General features: G+C 39.4%; 2 protein-coding genes across 3 annotated transcripts; one reads left to right on the top strand and one right to left on the bottom strand.

The window, feature by feature from the left end:
* Nucleotides 1-884: 884 nt before the first annotated feature.
* On the top strand, nt 885-4,918 carry LOC148723875 (uncharacterized). The gene is made up of 4 exons (XM_088734501.1): nt 885-1,500; nt 2,167-2,545; nt 4,281-4,528; nt 4,775-4,918. The coding sequence occupies exons 2-4, from the start codon at nt 2,209-2,211 to the stop codon at nt 4,916-4,918; spliced, it is 729 nt and encodes a 242-aa protein (XP_088590627.1). The 5' UTR covers nt 885-1,500; nt 2,167-2,208.
* A 331-nt stretch (nt 4,919-5,249) lies between these two features.
* On the bottom strand, nt 5,250-17,407 carry LOC111341376 (tartrate-resistant acid phosphatase type 5). Of its 2 annotated transcripts, none has more exons than XM_022948342.2 (5): nt 17,168-17,407; nt 13,841-14,062; nt 13,404-13,493; nt 12,021-12,235; nt 5,250-9,252 (listed from the first exon to the last, which is right to left on the bottom strand). In XM_022948342.2, the coding sequence occupies exons 1-5, from the start codon at nt 17,367-17,369 to the stop codon at nt 8,995-8,997; spliced, it is 987 nt and encodes a 328-aa protein (XP_022804077.2). In that variant the 5' UTR covers nt 17,370-17,407; the 3' UTR covers nt 5,250-8,994. The 2 variants fall into 2 exon arrangements, with proteins under 2 accessions (XP_022804077.2, XP_022804076.2); XM_022948341.2 differs by lacking the exon at nt 5,250-9,252 and adding an exon at nt 10,954-11,492.
* Nucleotides 17,408-18,477: the final 1,070 nt, after the last annotated feature.

Below are 18,477 nucleotides of genomic sequence, written 5' to 3' on the forward strand. Positions count from 1 at the left end.
ACTCTATTCGCTATTAACGTCTTTACCACCTTCTAAAACTATTTATCATATTAAAAAGGACAGAACACCACAGAGTAAAAGATCTAAGGGTGCGTGCACCTCGGACGATACTTTGTGTGATTGACATGCATAAGCGACAGCTGTAGGTGGATTTTAATCAAGCACCGTCATTTCAATTCAACTGATATACAGAAGAGAAACAGCGAGATAGTTCAGTTTGTGATATTAAATACATTATGCGCATCTCGAGCTTAATTCAACCCATCTTAGTTCCACGAGAGACCTGATATCAAAACATTTTCGAGCGAAAGGTGATAATAGACAAAATCTATCAACTACTGGGGGGGGGGGGGGGGGAAGTGTTGATCTTTACGCCAAATTCTCAAGATAGCATTATTCATTCATTCATTCGTTATTCACACTTATTCTACTAAAAATACGAGTAGAAAAAAAAAAAAAGAAGAGAGTTCTAACTATACATGAATTTACACAAAGCAGTGGAAAGAGTGTGTAGTAGCCAAAGGAGCCAAGCTTTCGCAAGGGGCGTAGCCAGGGGGGTCCTGGGGTGCCCGTGACCCCCCCTTGGTAGGCCTTCTTTAGAGCAAACAACCTACAATATTCAGGTGGCGAAAACGCCATATCTTGGCCGTAAAAGCCATTGTTGAAAAGCCCACTTTTTTAAAATTTGTTTTTTTGTGAAGTGTTTTCTTCAACCGCCCTTGTATTTTGTTAATATGGGTCTTCATGCCGCGATAATACGACTGAGCCCGCTGATACACGCGGGAGAGCAGCGGTGTAAATGGTGAGTAGCCTCTGTGACCCTCCCTTTGAAAAATCCTGGCTACGCCCCTGTTTCGAGTTGGCCACCACCACAGCAGTTACGGATGAGTGGAAGTTAAATACACTTAAGGAGATAGCACATATACTAAACAGTTAAAATAGTAAAATAGAGCTCTATGATAGGTTAAAGTTGTTCAAGATGTCTGCCTGCCAAGTAGGAAGAGTTTATATATTTTTTTAAAGCTTTTGGCAGGGAGACACTTTATTTTAATAGGTATCGTTTGCCAGGTCTGTGATGCCACTACACTAAATCTTGCTAGACCATAATTGGTTCTAGAGAATGGTATGTACACGTTTTTCATTACAAGAAATGTAAGGCAGAAAGTGCAGATTTAGATATTAGATATTTAGATATTCGGGGTGAAGGGGTTAATTAAGTTGTAATTCGTTCTTACAATTCTCGGCTAATCAAAACCCTCTTAGCTGTTTTCCTGTTTATTCTTTAGCCTGCGATTAGTTTGAGTTTTGGTTTCAATGAATCTATTCGAGTTCCATCTGGTAGACATCGAACGAGATAAAATTTCTTGATAAATGCGTTTCAGTCGAACGGTAAACATCAGCCTTCGTGTTGTAATTTGCATTTCTTGTATTTTAAGCTATACAGTACACTTGAAAAAGGGCCGTCAATCGTGAGGAGCTTGGCGAAAGTTTTCACCACAGGTACGCTTTTTGGTTTTTAAGATTCTGTATGTATTTTTTCCAAAGCAGCCCCTCATTGGCGAAACTATCAATTACATAAGATGTATCACTGTATCTTTAACCAATGAGTGCATCTAGGAGAAAAATATGTGGGATGTTGACGAAAGCTCCATGACTACCATCGCCATATCAAAAGCGAAATATAATGTACTAAAAATGGTTTCGATCGCGGGACCATTACCAGCCTAGTCGGTCAATTAGAGTTACATATGGTTCAAAACAAAGAAAAACAAAGTTCTTGCATTGTACTGCCCATGAGTTAAATAGTATGCCACTATGGCATCTCTTTTACTGTCACTGGTCTATCTAAAAAATTTCCGAGCGAGAACACTTAAAATGTATGGAAAATATATCAAGGAACTTGGACTCCAAGTTCTAATAGAGTTACTATTAGAAGCCTTGTATATCATATCATTCGGAGAAGAAAAGAACAAGATTTTTAAAAGTCATGTCAACTATTAAACCATAGAACACAGGCTAGAATGCGGAATCAACTTCATTGTAACGTCAATGATCACACCATGGCGTGGAATGTTTTCAGAGATTGTCATATCATTTTTATTTCTGTTCTTACAAGTCCCATTAAAATAGCTAACTTTAATGGAAATTCTTTATTCCCTTACTTAGATATTCCATTTGTTTCCTTATCACTTTGAAGTCCAACTCGGCATGGCCAATTTCTTGGGGACAAATTCCACAAACGATGTGAATATGGCCAGCATCGAAGGCTACAAAGCTAACATCCCTCTGGAGGTTACCTACATCAGCACTACCATCATTAATAGTATCGCTTGCCCCTTTACAGTTCTGCTCAATGCATTAGTGATAGTGGCGGTGAAGAGAACACCGCAGCTTAGAACCAACACCAATATCTTGCAGGCTACTTTAGCGGTAACTGGCATATTAACGAGTGTCGCAATGCAGCCGTCAAATAATAATAATAATAATAATAATGATAATAATATACCGTTTATTTTTCACATTGCAGAATTAACTGAATTAAAGGGCTAAATTTACAATCAATAATTAATTAAAACTACAATTACTATAAGAACAATAAAAATATCGTAATTAGTATAGGTAATCGCATGGGGCCGAGTAAAATTAAGGATTAATATCATGCGTGTTTTCGGAAGTTGCTGAAATTGCCCGAGTCGCGCAGCGACTCGGGCAATTTCTGCAACTTCCGAAAACACAAGTGATATTAATCCTTAATTCTACGAGGAACCATGTGATTACTTGTTTATAATATAAGGGGCAAAATGTTTTCTTACTCTTCTCGCGCAAAACGGAACGCCATTGTTACAAAACAAACAGAAATTTCTTTACCTTGGCAGCCGTTGCTAAGCGATTTTCAGCCAATCATTTTCAAGTAATTTTGCCCGGGGCAATTACAAAAATTAAGAAAAAATGCCCTCTGTCTTGAACAATCACAATTCATTATTTTTGTCCCTTATATGATAAACTATTTACATGTTTGCATATTCACTATTGATAAAAGAACCTGAACGCTGGGTCCGGCAACAATTCCTATCAGCGTAAACAACACTTCTGTTGTTGTCGCCGGATCGAAGGTTGTAACTATGACTACTCGTTGCTGTTCTCGGTATAAGAAAGTTAATGGGGTGGGATTTTTTAGACATCTTCTGAAAATATTTACAGCAGAGCTGAGTTCGTCTTTCTTTCAGGCTGTCAAGGTTAGTAATATTAAGGGCATCTAAATAACTATGGCGTGGATAGATGATATGTAGAGCTCTCTTTTGAATTGATTCCAGCTTATTAGAAAGAAATTCAGGAATATCTTGCCAGGCTTGCACACCGTATTCTAATATAGGTCTTATTGTTGTCAGGTAAACCTTAAAAATTCCACCTCTATTAACACCAACTCTTTTTAGAATCCTTAGGGAATACAGGCGCTTCGAGGCTTTTTTCGAAATGTAATCAATATGCTCACTCCACTTTAAATCATTACTGATAATAATACCGAGTAGTTTATAAGTTTTTTGGTCTTGTAGTAAAATTATCATTTTGCATGAAGTTAACATTTCTTTCCACTTTTTTGGGTTTAATTTCATATTGTGTTCTATGGAAAACTTGTGGATGTCATCGGCAGCTAAATTTAGTATGCTAATACCATTCCTTGGTAAAATTTCCAATGCCGTGGTATCATCAACGAATTTAATTCTCAAATGCCAGTCACGCATAAGATTGTTGGTTATCACAGCGAACAAAATCGCACCTAGTTTCGTCCCTTGCGGGATGCCTCCCATGGGTGATTTCCAATCAGAAAGAGAGTTCCCAATCCTTACAGCTTGCGATCTCTCAGTCAAGAAGGCCCCAATCCAGTTAATTATCGAAAAATGCCAACTCCCTGAGAAGAATGGAATGATAATCAAGTTAAAGCCCTTTCAGTAATCAGCAAAGAACATTCTCACTCCACAATTCCCGCTATCTGTTGCTTCGTGTATCGCCTGTGGGATATAGATCAAGGCGTCCGTGGTGGAGAGCCCCTCCCTTGCGTACTGGCGTGGGTCAAGTTTTTCCGAGATTTGCGCTACAAGTCTGCCGCGCGCAAACCCTTCCATGACTTTGGCAAGGGTGCAGGTCAGGGAGATAGATCTCAAATCCGTTTGGATTTCTTGTGGCGGGGAAACCTTGGGCAGGGGGTTGATTATGGATTGCTTCAGCAGATCAGGTACATAGGCATCTCTGAGTGAGCAGTTATAAATGTCCATAATTAGCGGGGCGAGTTCAGGTGCGAATTCATTTCAAGTCATTTCTCCTGCGGAAAATCTCCCAATTACTTGGTCTCGATAACATCGATAGAGTTGCAGCAGAAATCCACAGAACTCTTCTCAGTGTATTATTAATATCTTGTTTACTTTATCTGATGCTGGTGACTTTCGAAAGACTTATTGCAATCAAATACACCTTTTACTACCCAAGCGTTATCGATGGAAAAAACTTCACCATAACAGTGGCTGTAATTTAGACCCTTTTATTTGATTTTTGCAGTTTTTTGGCTGTTCAATTTCAGACTAGTATATACTGTTGCACATGTTCTTGTTCTGCCTTCATATATACTTTTCAATGTCTCTGCATACTTGGTCTTGTATCTTGAGGCAAGACGCCACGAAAAGATAATAAAAACTCAACAATTGCCCCAACAAGAAGTGGAAAGAATGTTTTTGTGGTCGGTGCCGTCATTTGTTCGTTTTTGCCCGCTTTTTTGTAGGCAATTCTCTGCCTCTCTGGGACTATACAGACGAATGATCTTTGGGGTTCATGGATTAGAACAGGTGTTATGCTTAACTCTCTTATAAATCCACTAATCTACTCTTGGCGACAAAAAGAGATGAAGAAGTTCATATTTGTTTAAAAATACAGGTGGTGCAACCCCAACCTGTTAAACGGTGAAAATGGGGAAGCAGGAATAACCCTTTAGGATGAATTTGAATAAGAATGACGGTGCAGCTACCCATGTTTTTTCATTACTATGTATGGATAGGGATGATTGTTGTAACAACGTTATTGAATAAATGGCATTGCCGTAGTCATTCAGAGCTAGTCTCTGTAAGAATGAAACATCTTGGGAAATGAAAATTTTCAACCCCTTCAAATTTTGCATGCAGCTAGGCACTCAGGGGGGGAGAACGAAAATGCCCCTTTTTGAAGGTTGTAGCACTCTTGTTTCTTACAAAAACAGCACCAAAAAGTGTAAAATGTTTATTTCGCGATCTCAAGCTCATCATAACATTGCAAAGTTGTACTTCTACCACATATAGTGACATCATTCGTCTATACTTTGATGAGAGTGAACGTGAAACATTAATCGCCGTTTATTCATCTCGGTACAGTTCGGTCATCTCTTATGTAAGAGTAAAACAGGGAAAACGTTTATCTGTATTTCTCCAAAACAACACCGATTCTGGAATTGAAACTATGCACCTAATTGGCTATAATATTAATAGTCTAATTTTTAATTCTGTAAAAATCTCTGCGGGCCGGCCTCTACTTTTCGTGGGGGTAATTTGCGAACGAAATTCAAAAATAAGATATCGCATATCTTGGTGATATTCACATCTAATGTTCTCAAGAACAAAAGTTTCTGACAAATGGAATGTGCATGGCTTTGAAAAAATCTTATCTTATGAGAAATATCCCGAACTCGAAAATTATTGCATCTGGCTGTCATCTTTAAAAAACAAATTGATCAGCTTCCATGGAGGAATACTCGTGGATAACTTACAAAACAAGACCAGTTTACACGCTAATACTGATACCTAACATGCACGTACAATTAATTTAGTTACACTGACAGAGTCAGCCATAAGTCAGTTTATATGAAGTTTTATGTTGAGGATGTTGTGCATGAAGTCATATAGATTCTTGAACTATTGCTGCCAAACAGATTATGCTACAAACTCCAAGCCACAAATACAAATTAAAATTAAATTTCAAACCGAATCTTCTATGCTTAATTAAAGGACTAGGTAAGAAACTCTGGGCCATTTCCGAGCTGTTGATCTCAAAAACCAATCTGATATCAAAAACAGCAAGTAAGAGCCAAGTTAAAGATAAACTTCCGCAGTCACTAAAACACTTGCTACAGAAGTGACGCTTTCCGACAAAACTGGACAAACATTCGTAATTTCCGTTGTACGACATCGCTTAAGTCATGAAATTAACTTGTTGTTGATAGTGATCAGTAACTATTCTGAATTGAAGGCGTACACACCACTAGATGTGACACCATCTTGATGGAGTCAGTGAGCACAGCTTTCAGGTTCTGTTGAACGAAAGTCAGAGAGGGTTCACGGTTACGTTTTTATGAGTCGCAATTGAGGGAAAATAATATATGCGCGTACTAAATCGCGCAATAACTTTATTGATCACATTGCCAACTTACTGCATGGCACGCCTTGATAACCTTCTCTGTGGTTGCGCCGTGAGTGGTTTTCGTTGTATTCAGGGATACAATATCCATTCTCCCCGCAAAATGACTCAGGGGCGGATCCAGGATTAAGTCAAGGGGGGTTCGGAGAATTGTTCGAGGGCATGCTCCCCTGGAAGATTTTGAAAATTAGGTCTTCGGAAACATGATTTCCAGCATTTTGAGGGAAAATTTAGGGGGTTCGACCCAACCACCCGAACCACCCGAGCCACCCCTGGATCCGCCCCAGACTTGTCCTTCTTACAGGCGCTTTGTATAAAGAAAATAGATACATCCCATAATGTTGGACGATAGATAACTTCTATAGACGCATGAGGCATTAAAAATAAAGGAAACTCATTCATTAACAAGTAAAAGTTCCTGCATGGTCCCATGCGATGATCGAGTAGTGCACAGACGCATGGAATCCCAAGTCAGAGGGACCTTAAACAATCAGAAAGCAACACCTAGGAAAACGTCGGCTAAAAAATAAATTCAAATCTTAAACTCGAATTTCTCGAATGGCTGGATTTGTTTATCGTCCCTTATAGCGCCACACCTCAACTTCAGCAAAATGTGAGAGAGCATCGTTGAATTCCTAATGAAAACTTAAATAATTTGCCGTTGGGGTTTCCGTCCTCAGACGACGCAAATTTTGAGATTTCACGTTGTTGTTTTGCTGAGAAGGTTAAGAAATATTCAAAGATTTAAAACATACTTGCTGGGGCTATTGCTCTGTATATTAGCATTTTTTTTTGTTTTGCCACGTCCTCGTTGCCTTCCCCGTTGTGCTTTGCTTTAGGTACGCTCGTGACAAAATGACCCTCGGTCGAACTTCGTTATGTGCGCCATTCGCTTTCAAGATGAAAATATAAGAGCATGCACTATTCAAATTCATTTGAATTTGGTATTTTGTACCTCTAATCAGCAAGAAGCACCCAACCGTGTGTTTATTTCTCCCTACTCTCCTTTCAACCGAGATATCGCAGTTCCGTTCGGGAATCTCAGGATTGAAAATAGAGCAAAATGACTGATAAGCTTTCTTAGCACTGAAAACTGGGCCTACTTTAGCAAATACTCTTTCACCTGCATTTCTCTGTATCTCAAGTTTTCGTACTCATTTGGCACCTGAATTTATTTTTTCCGTTATCCTCTGCTTCAAAGTTATAGGACTTACATCTCTGTTCCTCCACACATTCAAACTGCGGAGAAGATAATTCTGAATCTACTTCAGTTTTCTCTTATCACGCTTCTAATTCGCCTCATTCCTTCCGTAGTCATAGCAGAGTTTATGGCTTCTAGGCTGGGCTTTGAAATACGACCGTTGGAAAGTTGCTAAACATAATATAAAGCAAGATAAAAAATCTGACATCAACTCTCATCTAATGATCAAAGTGAATAAAGGCTGATAGTTTCTAAAGAAACTGTTTTGCGCTGCGTCGGTGGGGGTAACGAAATAATTTGAATATAGCAACAAAGTTGAAATGGTAAATTGGCCACTGTTACGGTTACAAAAGCTGACGTTTCGAGCGTTAGCCCTTCGTCGGAGTTACCCTTCGCTCCAACGAAGGGCTTACGCTCGAAACGTCAGCTTTTATAACCGTAACGGTGGCCAATTCATCATTTCAAATTTGTTGATATATTCAAATTATAATGATCAAAGTGTTTTGGGATAAGCGTATTTGTTTTGAAACCTACAGTCTTAAGGTCAGGGATGAGGACCGCCTTCTAATCCCTCTGATTGGCTGTGTATCATCGACCAGAAGGGAAGCGAGCGCTATAGCCATCAATAGGACGACATTTGTGAAGAAACTATCCCGTGTGCATCATTCTTATGGTCATTCGTTAAAGTATCCTTTCAAATAGTAGCTCACCCAAACTACGAAATAGTTTTTGCCGATCGATGATGGAACATGGTAGATCAAAAACGAGTGAGGAGTTGAAACAATCTTCAACTTAATGGATCATTAAATATGATAATTTACTGCTAGTTATAATGGTCTCAGTCTTTGGATTCAAGATTAGAGAACCCCGTTGCACTGCCGGAAAAATGTAAAAGAATCAGCGCACGTAATGCCTACACCACTTTTATAGTATATTTGCTCAGAATACTATGTTGTCTCTTTGGAACATGACCGAGGTAATTATATGTATCTCTACTTGGAACATCAACACAATGTAGTAACAGTAAGCTTTTTAACTTTATGGTAAAAACACCATTTACGAGGTCTGTTTGACAAGCATCATTTTTTTGCCTCGCTCTTCTCTCGTGTTTTAATTCCCGATTGTTGAAAGGGCGCTTTCCCTTCCTACCCACCCCAAAACACGACGCCTTTCTCACTGGTTTCATTTTACTAGTAACTTCGATGAAATCATCTTTACATTAAAAATTATCACATAAGAAAGTTATACGATCATCTGATTGCTAAATATTTCTTATGATAATCTTATTTGACATGTTTCACCTTGGAGAACCTGACAATTGTAGATTTATTCTACAATATTCACCTATGGGGAATCGTTTACTTTAGACTCTCGATAGGTGATCGAGGAGAGATTGATCTTTTGTAAAGACTACTTTGGAAGGAATCTACAAACTCCACTGTCATGTTCTCCACCGAGGCGCGTATCACCGCAAATCCTCCGAATCTTAAGTACTCAGCCCAGAAAAACAGAGAGCTTCCTTTCGGTACTTTGTCTTTGTTCCGGGTGCTTCTTAACACAATGTCACCGGCTCCAATGACGAAATATTCAACTGAGGAATTCTGTTCTTTTAGGTGCTGGAAGTTGCCATTGCGTCATAGAAATTTCAAAGAATAAACAGAAGGAAAAGAGAAGTATTTCAATGGTCAGCAACGGGGATGTGGGGATTACCCACATCTACCAATTATTGTTCTGGTTACCGACCTTATATATAATGGACTACTTTGGACGAAAGAGAACAAAGAGAAATTGAACGCCAACTGTCGTGCTCATGTTAGTGAGGCCGTGAATCATCGTGCACGGTTATTTTCCTTTGCTCAAAATATTTCTGTTTAAACGGGACTCGCAAGAGCAATGGTTAAAATTGTTCTTATCATTCAACTGTTGTAAAAGACCCACCCCCCTCCCCCAAGGATTTAATTCTGGACATTGTAATGAAGGGATTTCATGATCAGCTCTCCTCGTGGTCTTCCAACATCCCGCGTGGCTTCATCACGTCATAAAGCCCGGAAAATGCGTTATATTGGTTAAGTGTAGGTAATGTTAGGGATGATGATTATGATAATGATGATAACGATAATGAGTGATTATGGTGACAATGTTGATGATGTTAATGTTGCGAAGGAGACATCGGAGGCGAAGGGGGAAGAGGAAGTTGGTCGAATGGGCGAGGAGGTTCGGCAACAGTTGTCAGTGGTGGTTGTAGGCCTGCTGTTTATTCCCGAGAGCGATGTAGAAGGTGATTAGGAAATGATGCGATAGATGGTGACTTTTACTACCGCTGTTGTAGTCATTCTTACAAGTGTTGAATGCTGGTGAACGCGTCAAATTGGTCTGGAATAATCTATCTACCTGTGACTGACTTATTTTAAATACTCTTAGGGCCTGTATACGAAACGGAATCGACGGAATCGAATAACTACTGCAGCCTATCTCAGTTTCTGTAGCTTGAGGCAATTAACAGCACTTGTATTCTCGAAGGAAGGCGTGTTGTTACATGGCAATTGATCTCTGGACATTTCCGCATCTTTCCCCGGCACAATTCACCCGAAACCATTTATACTGCTGAATGAAGAGAGACATTGAGTGAATCTTGTCCTCGGAGCCAATACGCCGAAGAGTCGCCGATCAGAAGTCGAACATGAGTCGGCTTCTGCATTAAGCCCCAGACTACCTGAACAGCGTCTCCCATTTCAACTTCAAATAAGTATGGCGAAAAATAAATATCTACTATAATTGGTAAAATCAAGTACGTCATGGAACTTAGTACTTATTTCGCTGCTTACTTTTTTCAAAACGAGAAATATTGGTCTTCTGTTGTTTTCTTGAAATGTAGTTTTTCGTACAGCGCATCTGCGACATGCGCAATGGAAAGGATAGAAAAACTCTTTTGATCAACAAGCCCAGCAATGCAGAGAAAATTTGTAAAGCCGGATTCACAATGATGCGAATAAACTATTCAATCAAATTAATATGGTTGAAGGGTCAGTGTTTGTTCTTTTAAGGCGCTTTCCAAACAAAAAAAAGTGAAACCAGAAAGTGGAACTGCCGGAGGAGAAACCTCTTGCTGGAATTCGACTGGCTTTCAAATGTTTTATACATTTCTTCTTTCATCTTGGGTAACACCAATTAAGACTTTTATAGAACAGCCAGCTTTCTGCCCAACAGAGCGAGTGGAAGTGAGAGCTTGGTATAGTACAAAGTTAAGCAATTATTTTACATCGATCAGAAGATCATCAAATCAATCGGAATAGCGTAATGATGACTCGACATGAACACAGAATTCTGACGTTATACATTAATATATTAACAAAAATTTACATTTCCAAAAGTGTAATGACAAAAAGGTGCAAACGGGAAAACTTAGAGCTGTGAAATTCAAGATAGTTAAACTAGAAACCTCATCCAGTCGCTTTTTTTCCATAGCAACACAAATATACTCATTAAAATCAGTCATAAAACCAAAAATCTAAGGTGCTTCAACTTTTTAATTGAATGAAACATTGCATAACAAACTAATTTCCATATAACGAACTTTAAAGAGCATTTTGTATCAACTAAGTTGCTTTAAATTCACTGAGCGACGAGGGAAGAGTCGAGCTTTATAGACAGGAGATCCATCACAATCCAACATCTCTAGTGTGGTGTTATCCACCCCCATGTGCACCACAGCAAATCCTCCCGCCTTGCTGTAGTCAGCCCAGAAAAACAACGAACTATCTTTAGGAACTTTGTTGCTGTGGCTGGTGTCGTTGTTTATTTTTCCGCCAGCTCCAATTACAAAATAGTCGACCGATGAGTTCGCTTCTTTCAAGTGCTACAGGCCATTGATAGAATTTAAGGGAGATCCATGGATATGAAAGAAACATAGAGAGAGTAGGGATTTATCATAAGATCGCAACATTCCATCGGCTTCTGTTCTGATGTTGACAATGACGATGACTACAAAGACTATTATGATGGCGGTGATGATGATGATGATGATGATGATGATGATGATGATGATGGCGATGATGATGATGATGATGATGATGATAGTGGAAGAGATGGCTTTGAAAATGGTAAAAGCGATAGCTAATAGTGAGAACTAAGAAGTCTGGGAGAGATAATGGAGGATAAACAAGGGTCGACTTCGTATACTTTACTGGTTTACCATTGTAACAACGCAAACAGATGTCTGGGAGAGTTTGTTAAAACTTTAGCCGTGGTGAGTGATTCACAAGCCTTTTTAATGTTCTCCTGTCATCCCAAGTGAGTTCTGATTACAGCAAGCAATTGCAAACCAGTGTACTAAAATGGCCATTGCAAAGATATATGTTTATCTTTAAAGAAAGATTCCACTTACCTGCAGGTTATGATCATGTCCACTGATATAAGCAGTCACGTGATATTCTTCCAGCAAGGGTCTCAGTCGGTCAACTAAACACTGGGTTGGACCGTGTTCAGCTATGGACCAGACTGGGAAATGGCCACCAACGATCAGATAATGCGCTGTGGACGAACGGAGGGTTGATTCTAACCAATTCCATTGTGCTTCAGCAACTTCAATGGACTCGGGCCCTAGTGTTTGTAGCCAAGGGAAATGAAGAAAAGCTTATAAGAAAGGAATATTTCTTGCATATGACATCAGGGGCATAGACAGGTTCAACTTTTCTATATACCGACCAATCAGCGACCAAATTGTTGAAATCACCACATTCTGGAGTAGCATACCAACTGTATCCCTAACGCACTTTCTCTAACCCCCTTCCCCTATAAAATGTACCAGTTTGCTTTCTCTGATTGTGCAATATGGAATGTGGGTACTGAAGCGAAATGAAGTTCATTTCCACTTCATTTGTACGCTGGGATTCATGAATGCTTTCTGTTTGTTTTTTGATTTGTTTATTCTATTTTAGCCGAAATACGTTGTTAAGGACTCATTGAGACACAAGCTAAGTCAGTCTGGAGATCGGAAGAGTCGTGACTTACGAAGGTCCATATTTTAACCTCTTACCCGCAAGGGGTGACTAGCTTCCAATTTCTCCCGTAAATAACTGCTAAATCAAACATCAAGGTCATGGGAATAAAGGAAATGATCGTCAACCGAAAAATCTCTTGATTATTAAACAAATTCTCCTTCTCAGTGCTAAAGGAAATTTCCCGAGAGCAGCTAGGAGAACGTGTATACTGATGTTAGATTCTAAAGCGTTAACATACATATATACATAGGTTAATTGACCACTCCCCATAGGGGCTTTTCAGGGCCAACACCCACCCATCCCATCCCAGGGGAGGACATCCACCACACAGTAGTCTCGTGCGTGGGAAATTAACGTCTCCTACCCCTAACCCTGCAGGAGAAGGGGCCTACGGCTTAATCGTCCTTATCCGAGAAGACTAGAATATCTATCCATTTCTTGTTATAGAAAGGTAGCAAATTATCCTCAGTTATTTTAAGACCACGAGTATTGGTCCGGCCGCGGCTCGAACCCTCGACCTCCCGCACAACACAACCCGGCGCACTAACCAATTGAGCTATATTCTGCGCGCCGAAACATCCCCTGCAAGCAATTACAGTGAAAATTTTAGAATTGGTATAATGCCGATGGAACTAAATTTGGATCGCGCAGTTTCCTAGGAGGTAACAGTGTGTCCCGGAATTTTGCACTCAAGGTATTCTTGCTCTTGTGTCTGACTTTTCGGCAGAAAAGAAAAGAAGAGCATATTCAAAGAGAAGCCATGATACCTTCGGGTTGATTTAGGGTGTCATCATGTCCAGAATTACCGCAGAGTAGAACTGTGTCTAAAAGAACCAACTGCAACTCCATATCAGAGCCTTAAAAAAAAAAAAAAAAAGAAAAGAAATAAATGACCAAACCAAGAGGAAAAGAAAGATCAGCCATCCATCCTTTTATCTATTCATTCTTCTATTCGTCCATGTGTCCTATTTTCTGGGTTTGCCGTTCCTTCATTCCTTCGTTCCTTCGTACTGTCGATGCCTCGTTGCCTCGTTCGGTCGGTCAGTCTTTCTTTCATTCATTCGATCCATCACTCAAGTTTTCGTTCGACTTTCAGTCCTTTTACGCGTACTTCCCTGCTGTTAATTCTGCACATCTTCCGTTTACACTATCAGCATTACTCCCTAACCCCACTTTCTAACTCCGTCACTTGCCATACACTTACCAGGAATCTTCCAGGACTTGGTGTAATAAAAGTGTGGAAAATTCCAGCGTTCAGACTTAGAACTGTAGGCGATTTGGGCAGATACGTTGCCATGATGATCGTGATTCCCCGCGCAAAAGAACCACGGGGTCATCAGAGATTTGGAAGTGAACACGTCCTCAAATGTCTCTTTAAATCTTTCATCATCCACGTTTTTCACCCCATCAAGATAAAAATTATCACCTGAAAAAATGAATCAGTAAAAGAACAGAGAGCATTAAACTATGAGACTGGTAATTATTCAACACCAACGAGATCGGAAGATTTTGGTTGTCACAGTAAAATGTACTTGTTCCCCTCTAAGGCTTTGTAGTACTTAAATGACCCCCTCCCCTCATAGGTAATCAATATTCTATAGCCTCCCCCCCTTTTATACTCTGTTAGCGACGACGGATTCCCACCGTTCCCCCACTAAACCATGTGATCCCCAAAATCCTCCAATCTCCCTAGGCAATGAAAAACTAATCCAAGGCTTTCTTTCCCTCTTGCGACTCGTTGAGAAAACGCTTTCTATACAATAACAATAACAATAACAAATCAATAGGGTTTTCCTTCCCTTTAAATTCTGGTATAGCCTGTGTTTCGAGACGAAAGAAGAAAAAAAGTGATAAAAAGAAAACGAACAAATGGAAAGATGGGAAAAGTCGAAATAATACTAAAATTTTACTTGATTACAAAATTCTATATCTACATCATTATCTGATCCATCGGTGATTTTTATCCTTTTAAAGTGATCTAATTTTGTAAAAATGCAGCAATCGAAGTTGTTCAGGACACAAAAATAGTTGTCATGGTGACTCTGAAGTTCAAGAAAATATTCCAATTTCACTTTGATGTCATTTCCTTATTGTTGTCCAACGGTCTTTTTAAAAAAGATTCAAATACAAATAAAGTAAAATTTCAATTATTTCAGTTTGGTTTTTGTAAGTAGAATGAAGATGATATAGGAAGTGTTGTTGTTCAACATGGTTTTATAGATAAATGAACGTTTTATCGTTTTTCTCATGATATAAGAATTAGGCGAATCATTCGTGTATATTCATCGCGACGTCGGCTTCGACCTTGGTCTGATGTTATTGATGAGCCCGTGGCGGGCTTTCACTGTTGCATTTCGATCTTCATTATTCAAAACTTTCTCCCTTGAGTTGGGGCGCCGAGGATGGGTGAAAGTTGATTTCATTATTTTTCTGAATTTTTGAAAAAAATTTTCTTTATAAAAGCAAAATCTTGCTTTGAAGAAATTAGATATATCAATCGTCAGCTTTTGTGGCCACTTCAACAATTATGGAATCATTATAACTCATCGATTGCTGAGTAAATAGAAATTGGAAAAAGCTGAGGTACGTAGGAGAGAGGAGATATTGAGTTTTAAAATCATATTTCGGTTTCAAATAATTCTCTGTCGCGCAGAAGACAAAGTACTGAACTTTGCTTTTCATTCCAAGATCATAGGTCTGCTGTGATTGCTGGTCGGTGAAAAAAAAAAAAATTAGCTAATCCTTTGGCATACATGGCGTGACTATGCGTGACATCACACCATTCGCTTCTAATCAAAGAAGCACGCGTCATTATAGCTTGTTGAGACGATCATTATGGTTACTTCCCACCTTTAGTGGCCGAAAAAAATCGTTTTTTCTTGTATTGGGCTAGATTGAAGTGAGAAATTTACCTAACGTTTACAAAAAGAAAAATTTAAAATCTCAAAAAGCATCCGACTTATTCAGGAAAACGTATTTTCGAATAAAAGTCAGTAAATCAGGAAGGTGTCATAATCTCGTTAGTAGGCGAACCCCTCGGGGGAATATTCGAGTTATTTGCATATTTAGTTTACAGCGCGCACTTGACAAAATTTACACGTGGAAGATCTCTGCTAGAGGAAAGTCTTTTCTCCTGGATAAAAAACATAAATTAAATTAAAATTAGAGAGGACTCCTTGGGCAAAAGAAAAGAAAAAAAAATAGGCCTAAAGGGAAGAGAAATGGCACCATTTTCTCAGGAAAAAACAGCCCTGGCACTCCTGTCCGATGCCGGCATCCAAATTGCGAACAAAGAAGGCGCCATCGAATCTAAATTTGTCATTCATAGAGTTAAAAACGAGGTTTCCCTTCAGTAAGGAAGTACTGACCTGAATACAAAAACATAGGCAATCGTTGCGAATCGTATGAAATCATGAATAAACCTTACCGAGTAGGAACTCATTTCAGCGATAAGGGTATTCCTTAAAGGGTATCCCTTATAGAAGCTGTTTGTCGATTCGCTGTTTTGCTTTTTCGCTTCTTCAGCTTTACCTTTTTTGTCGCGGGATTTTCCTCTGCTAACTTTGCCCATTACTTAACGTTCAACAGAGGGAGATAAAAAAAACCATGACTACTATGCGATACTTTTCCCGGGAAAATCTTGATCCATCGTCATTAACGCAAGGAGGTCCCATCTTCCCATTGGTTCGTGGTTTTAGGAGGCGAGATAATAATCTCCTGGTGCGTCGCACGTTGTTTACAAACCTTTAGGAGCTTTATTGATTTTGAGAGGAATACATCCCCCTTGAGGGAATTTATAAGGTATGTAGATTTGATTGATTTTCGTGAAATTTCACCAAAACACTCCTGGGATAATGACGAACGAAAGTGTGTCAGGGAATTTTGATATTTAAAATATTTTTCACGTGGTGTCCATTTACGCAACACGTTTCGCATATTTTACGCTGCTTCAACCTTAGACGCAGATATTTAGACAACCAATCAGAATATCAGAAAAGCCAGACACACTTTGATTGTGGATTGATGCCTTGTGAATAAGACTGTACAGCCATTTTGCTCGTGCTGCGGGATCTGATACCCGCTAAATTCAATAGAGGGTCCCACAGTCGTTTCACACCTTACCGGCTCCTGACACTCTAAATGAAAAAAACGCCTAAATATAGATATTTTTTATCGTAAACTACATTTATTAAGCTTTCTTTGGATGTATAGTTTGTTTGGGATTTCTCGAAACTAACGCGCGTACGAATTTTTTCCCAAATGGCACCCGCGATAGTGGGAAGTATAGGTGGCAGATAGCGTTGCGATAATACAGCTTAAGGTGGATGATGCAAAATGAAGCGAGGTTCAAGGCAGCTAGCTCTACGAATACTAACTCGCCGCCATGCTCTAACCTTCTGAGCATCTGGAATAGGCAAGTGAAAATATTATAGAGCAAAATCGTACAATCTTTATCTTGAAACCATGAACACTTCAGTTAACAGCACTCCACAAAATTGATCTGGAAAGCAATGAGAGTTTTTTTTCTCACCAAGAGCGACGGTAAACTGTGTTCCTAGTTCCTGTGCGACCTTTCCCATGCCACTACTGACCGCGGTCTCGTAAGGAGTAGTGTACGGGTACCAAGGCATGCCACCCCAATCACCCACCACAAGAAATCTCAGTTCATCACAGTGAACGTAAGCTACGCACGTGAAGAAGATCACTAAGAGAATATGTTTGATCGCCATCATGTTTTCGTGCGATAATACCTGGGGATTATAACAAACGGCAACCATCTGACCCTCACGTGATGATGATGGCATGATGTTCAAACTTCCGGTGTCAAAGAACTTGTTTCGGCCCACCATCTCTGATAAAAGGTGAATTTAGTTTACATGAGCACTTTCTCTATTTAAAAATTTCTTGAAAGTACAGAGGACCATGTAAAAGAAACAATTACTGTCTTTAGAAATTAAGATATATTGATAAAAGACTGAGTGTGCGACTACAAGGCTTGTGCAGCAGATTTTTGAGTGGGGGAGGGAAGGGCTTAAAAACGACCACATAAGCCTCATCCAACAAGGCAGGGGGATGGGGCATGCTTGGCAGCACAAGTTTCAAGTGTTTTTTTCTTGGACCATTTGTGCAAATGCTATGAGAAGCCAGAATCTTCGAGGCATATAATCAGAAGTATTCTTGAATCTTGATCGAGCCGAATCGAACAGAATTGAACCTTCGAGACTTCGAACCGTAGTTTTACTAAAATGGTTCTTGGCCTCAACAATTCGAAAATCGCAGCTGACTCTTGCTTTTATTCCTTTAATTCATTTCTTTTAAATAGATATAAAAAAATGCATTCTTAGCACGGCGCAGTAGCTATTTCCAGAGATCGGTTGACCTTTGTGTCACGAGTCACCTTCCTAACTGTTGAAGGTTGCGCGCGTTACGTTACAAAACATGAGAGGATGACTTTGGCACAGGGTGACTTTGGCTGCCTGTGACTTTGGTCTCTCACTTGCGATCGAGCACGTAACAGATATGAATCAAAATACTCTTCTATTGAAATACTCGGAACTGATCGGCTTAGACGACCACCACAAACCGTATAATATCAATCCAAGCTGCAATAATTATTCGATCTAAAAGAAATACCTTTAATATAATTCGAAATCAGAAAAACGTAAATCAAGTTTTTATCTCGTAGCAAAATTCAGAAAACGTGATTGGAAGCTTACTTCTGTGGCGGGTCGTTAAAACAATCGCACTGTACAGGTTAACAGATTTAGGCAAGCGGATTTTTAAACAGACCATAAAAACGATATCTCTCCTTTTTTCGATTCCTCTGAAAAACTGGTTTAA

The sequence above is a fragment of the Stylophora pistillata genome, chromosome 9, assembly GCF_964205215.1.
Source record: "Stylophora pistillata chromosome 9, jaStyPist1.2, whole genome shotgun sequence".
Taxonomy (NCBI): Eukaryota; Metazoa; Cnidaria; class Anthozoa; order Scleractinia; family Pocilloporidae; genus Stylophora; species Stylophora pistillata.

Coding starts and splice junctions, on each gene's coding strand:
- LOC148723875 (XM_088734501.1), top strand. CDS start 2,209: ATGGCCAATTTCTTGGGGACAAATTCCACAAACGATGTGAATATGGCC. Junction 2,546..4,280: donor AGAATTAACTGAATTAAAGG/GCTAAATTTACA, acceptor GTCCATAATTAG/CGGGGCGAGTTCAGGTGCGA. Junction 4,529..4,774: donor CCATAACAGTGGCTGTAATT/TAGACCCTTTTA, acceptor GCTTTTTTGTAG/GCAATTCTCTGCCTCTCTGG.
- LOC111341376 (XM_022948341.2), bottom strand. CDS start 17,369: ATGATGGCGATCAAACATATTCTCTTAGTGATCTTCTTCACGTGCGTA. Junction 14,063..17,167: donor ACAGTTTACCGTCGCTCTTG/GTGAGAAAAAAA, acceptor TCATTTTTTCAG/GTGATAATTTTTATCTTGAT. Junction 11,493..12,020: donor GACATGATCATAACCTGCAG/GTAAGTGGAATC, acceptor AATGGCCTGTAG/CACTTGAAAGAAGCGAACTC.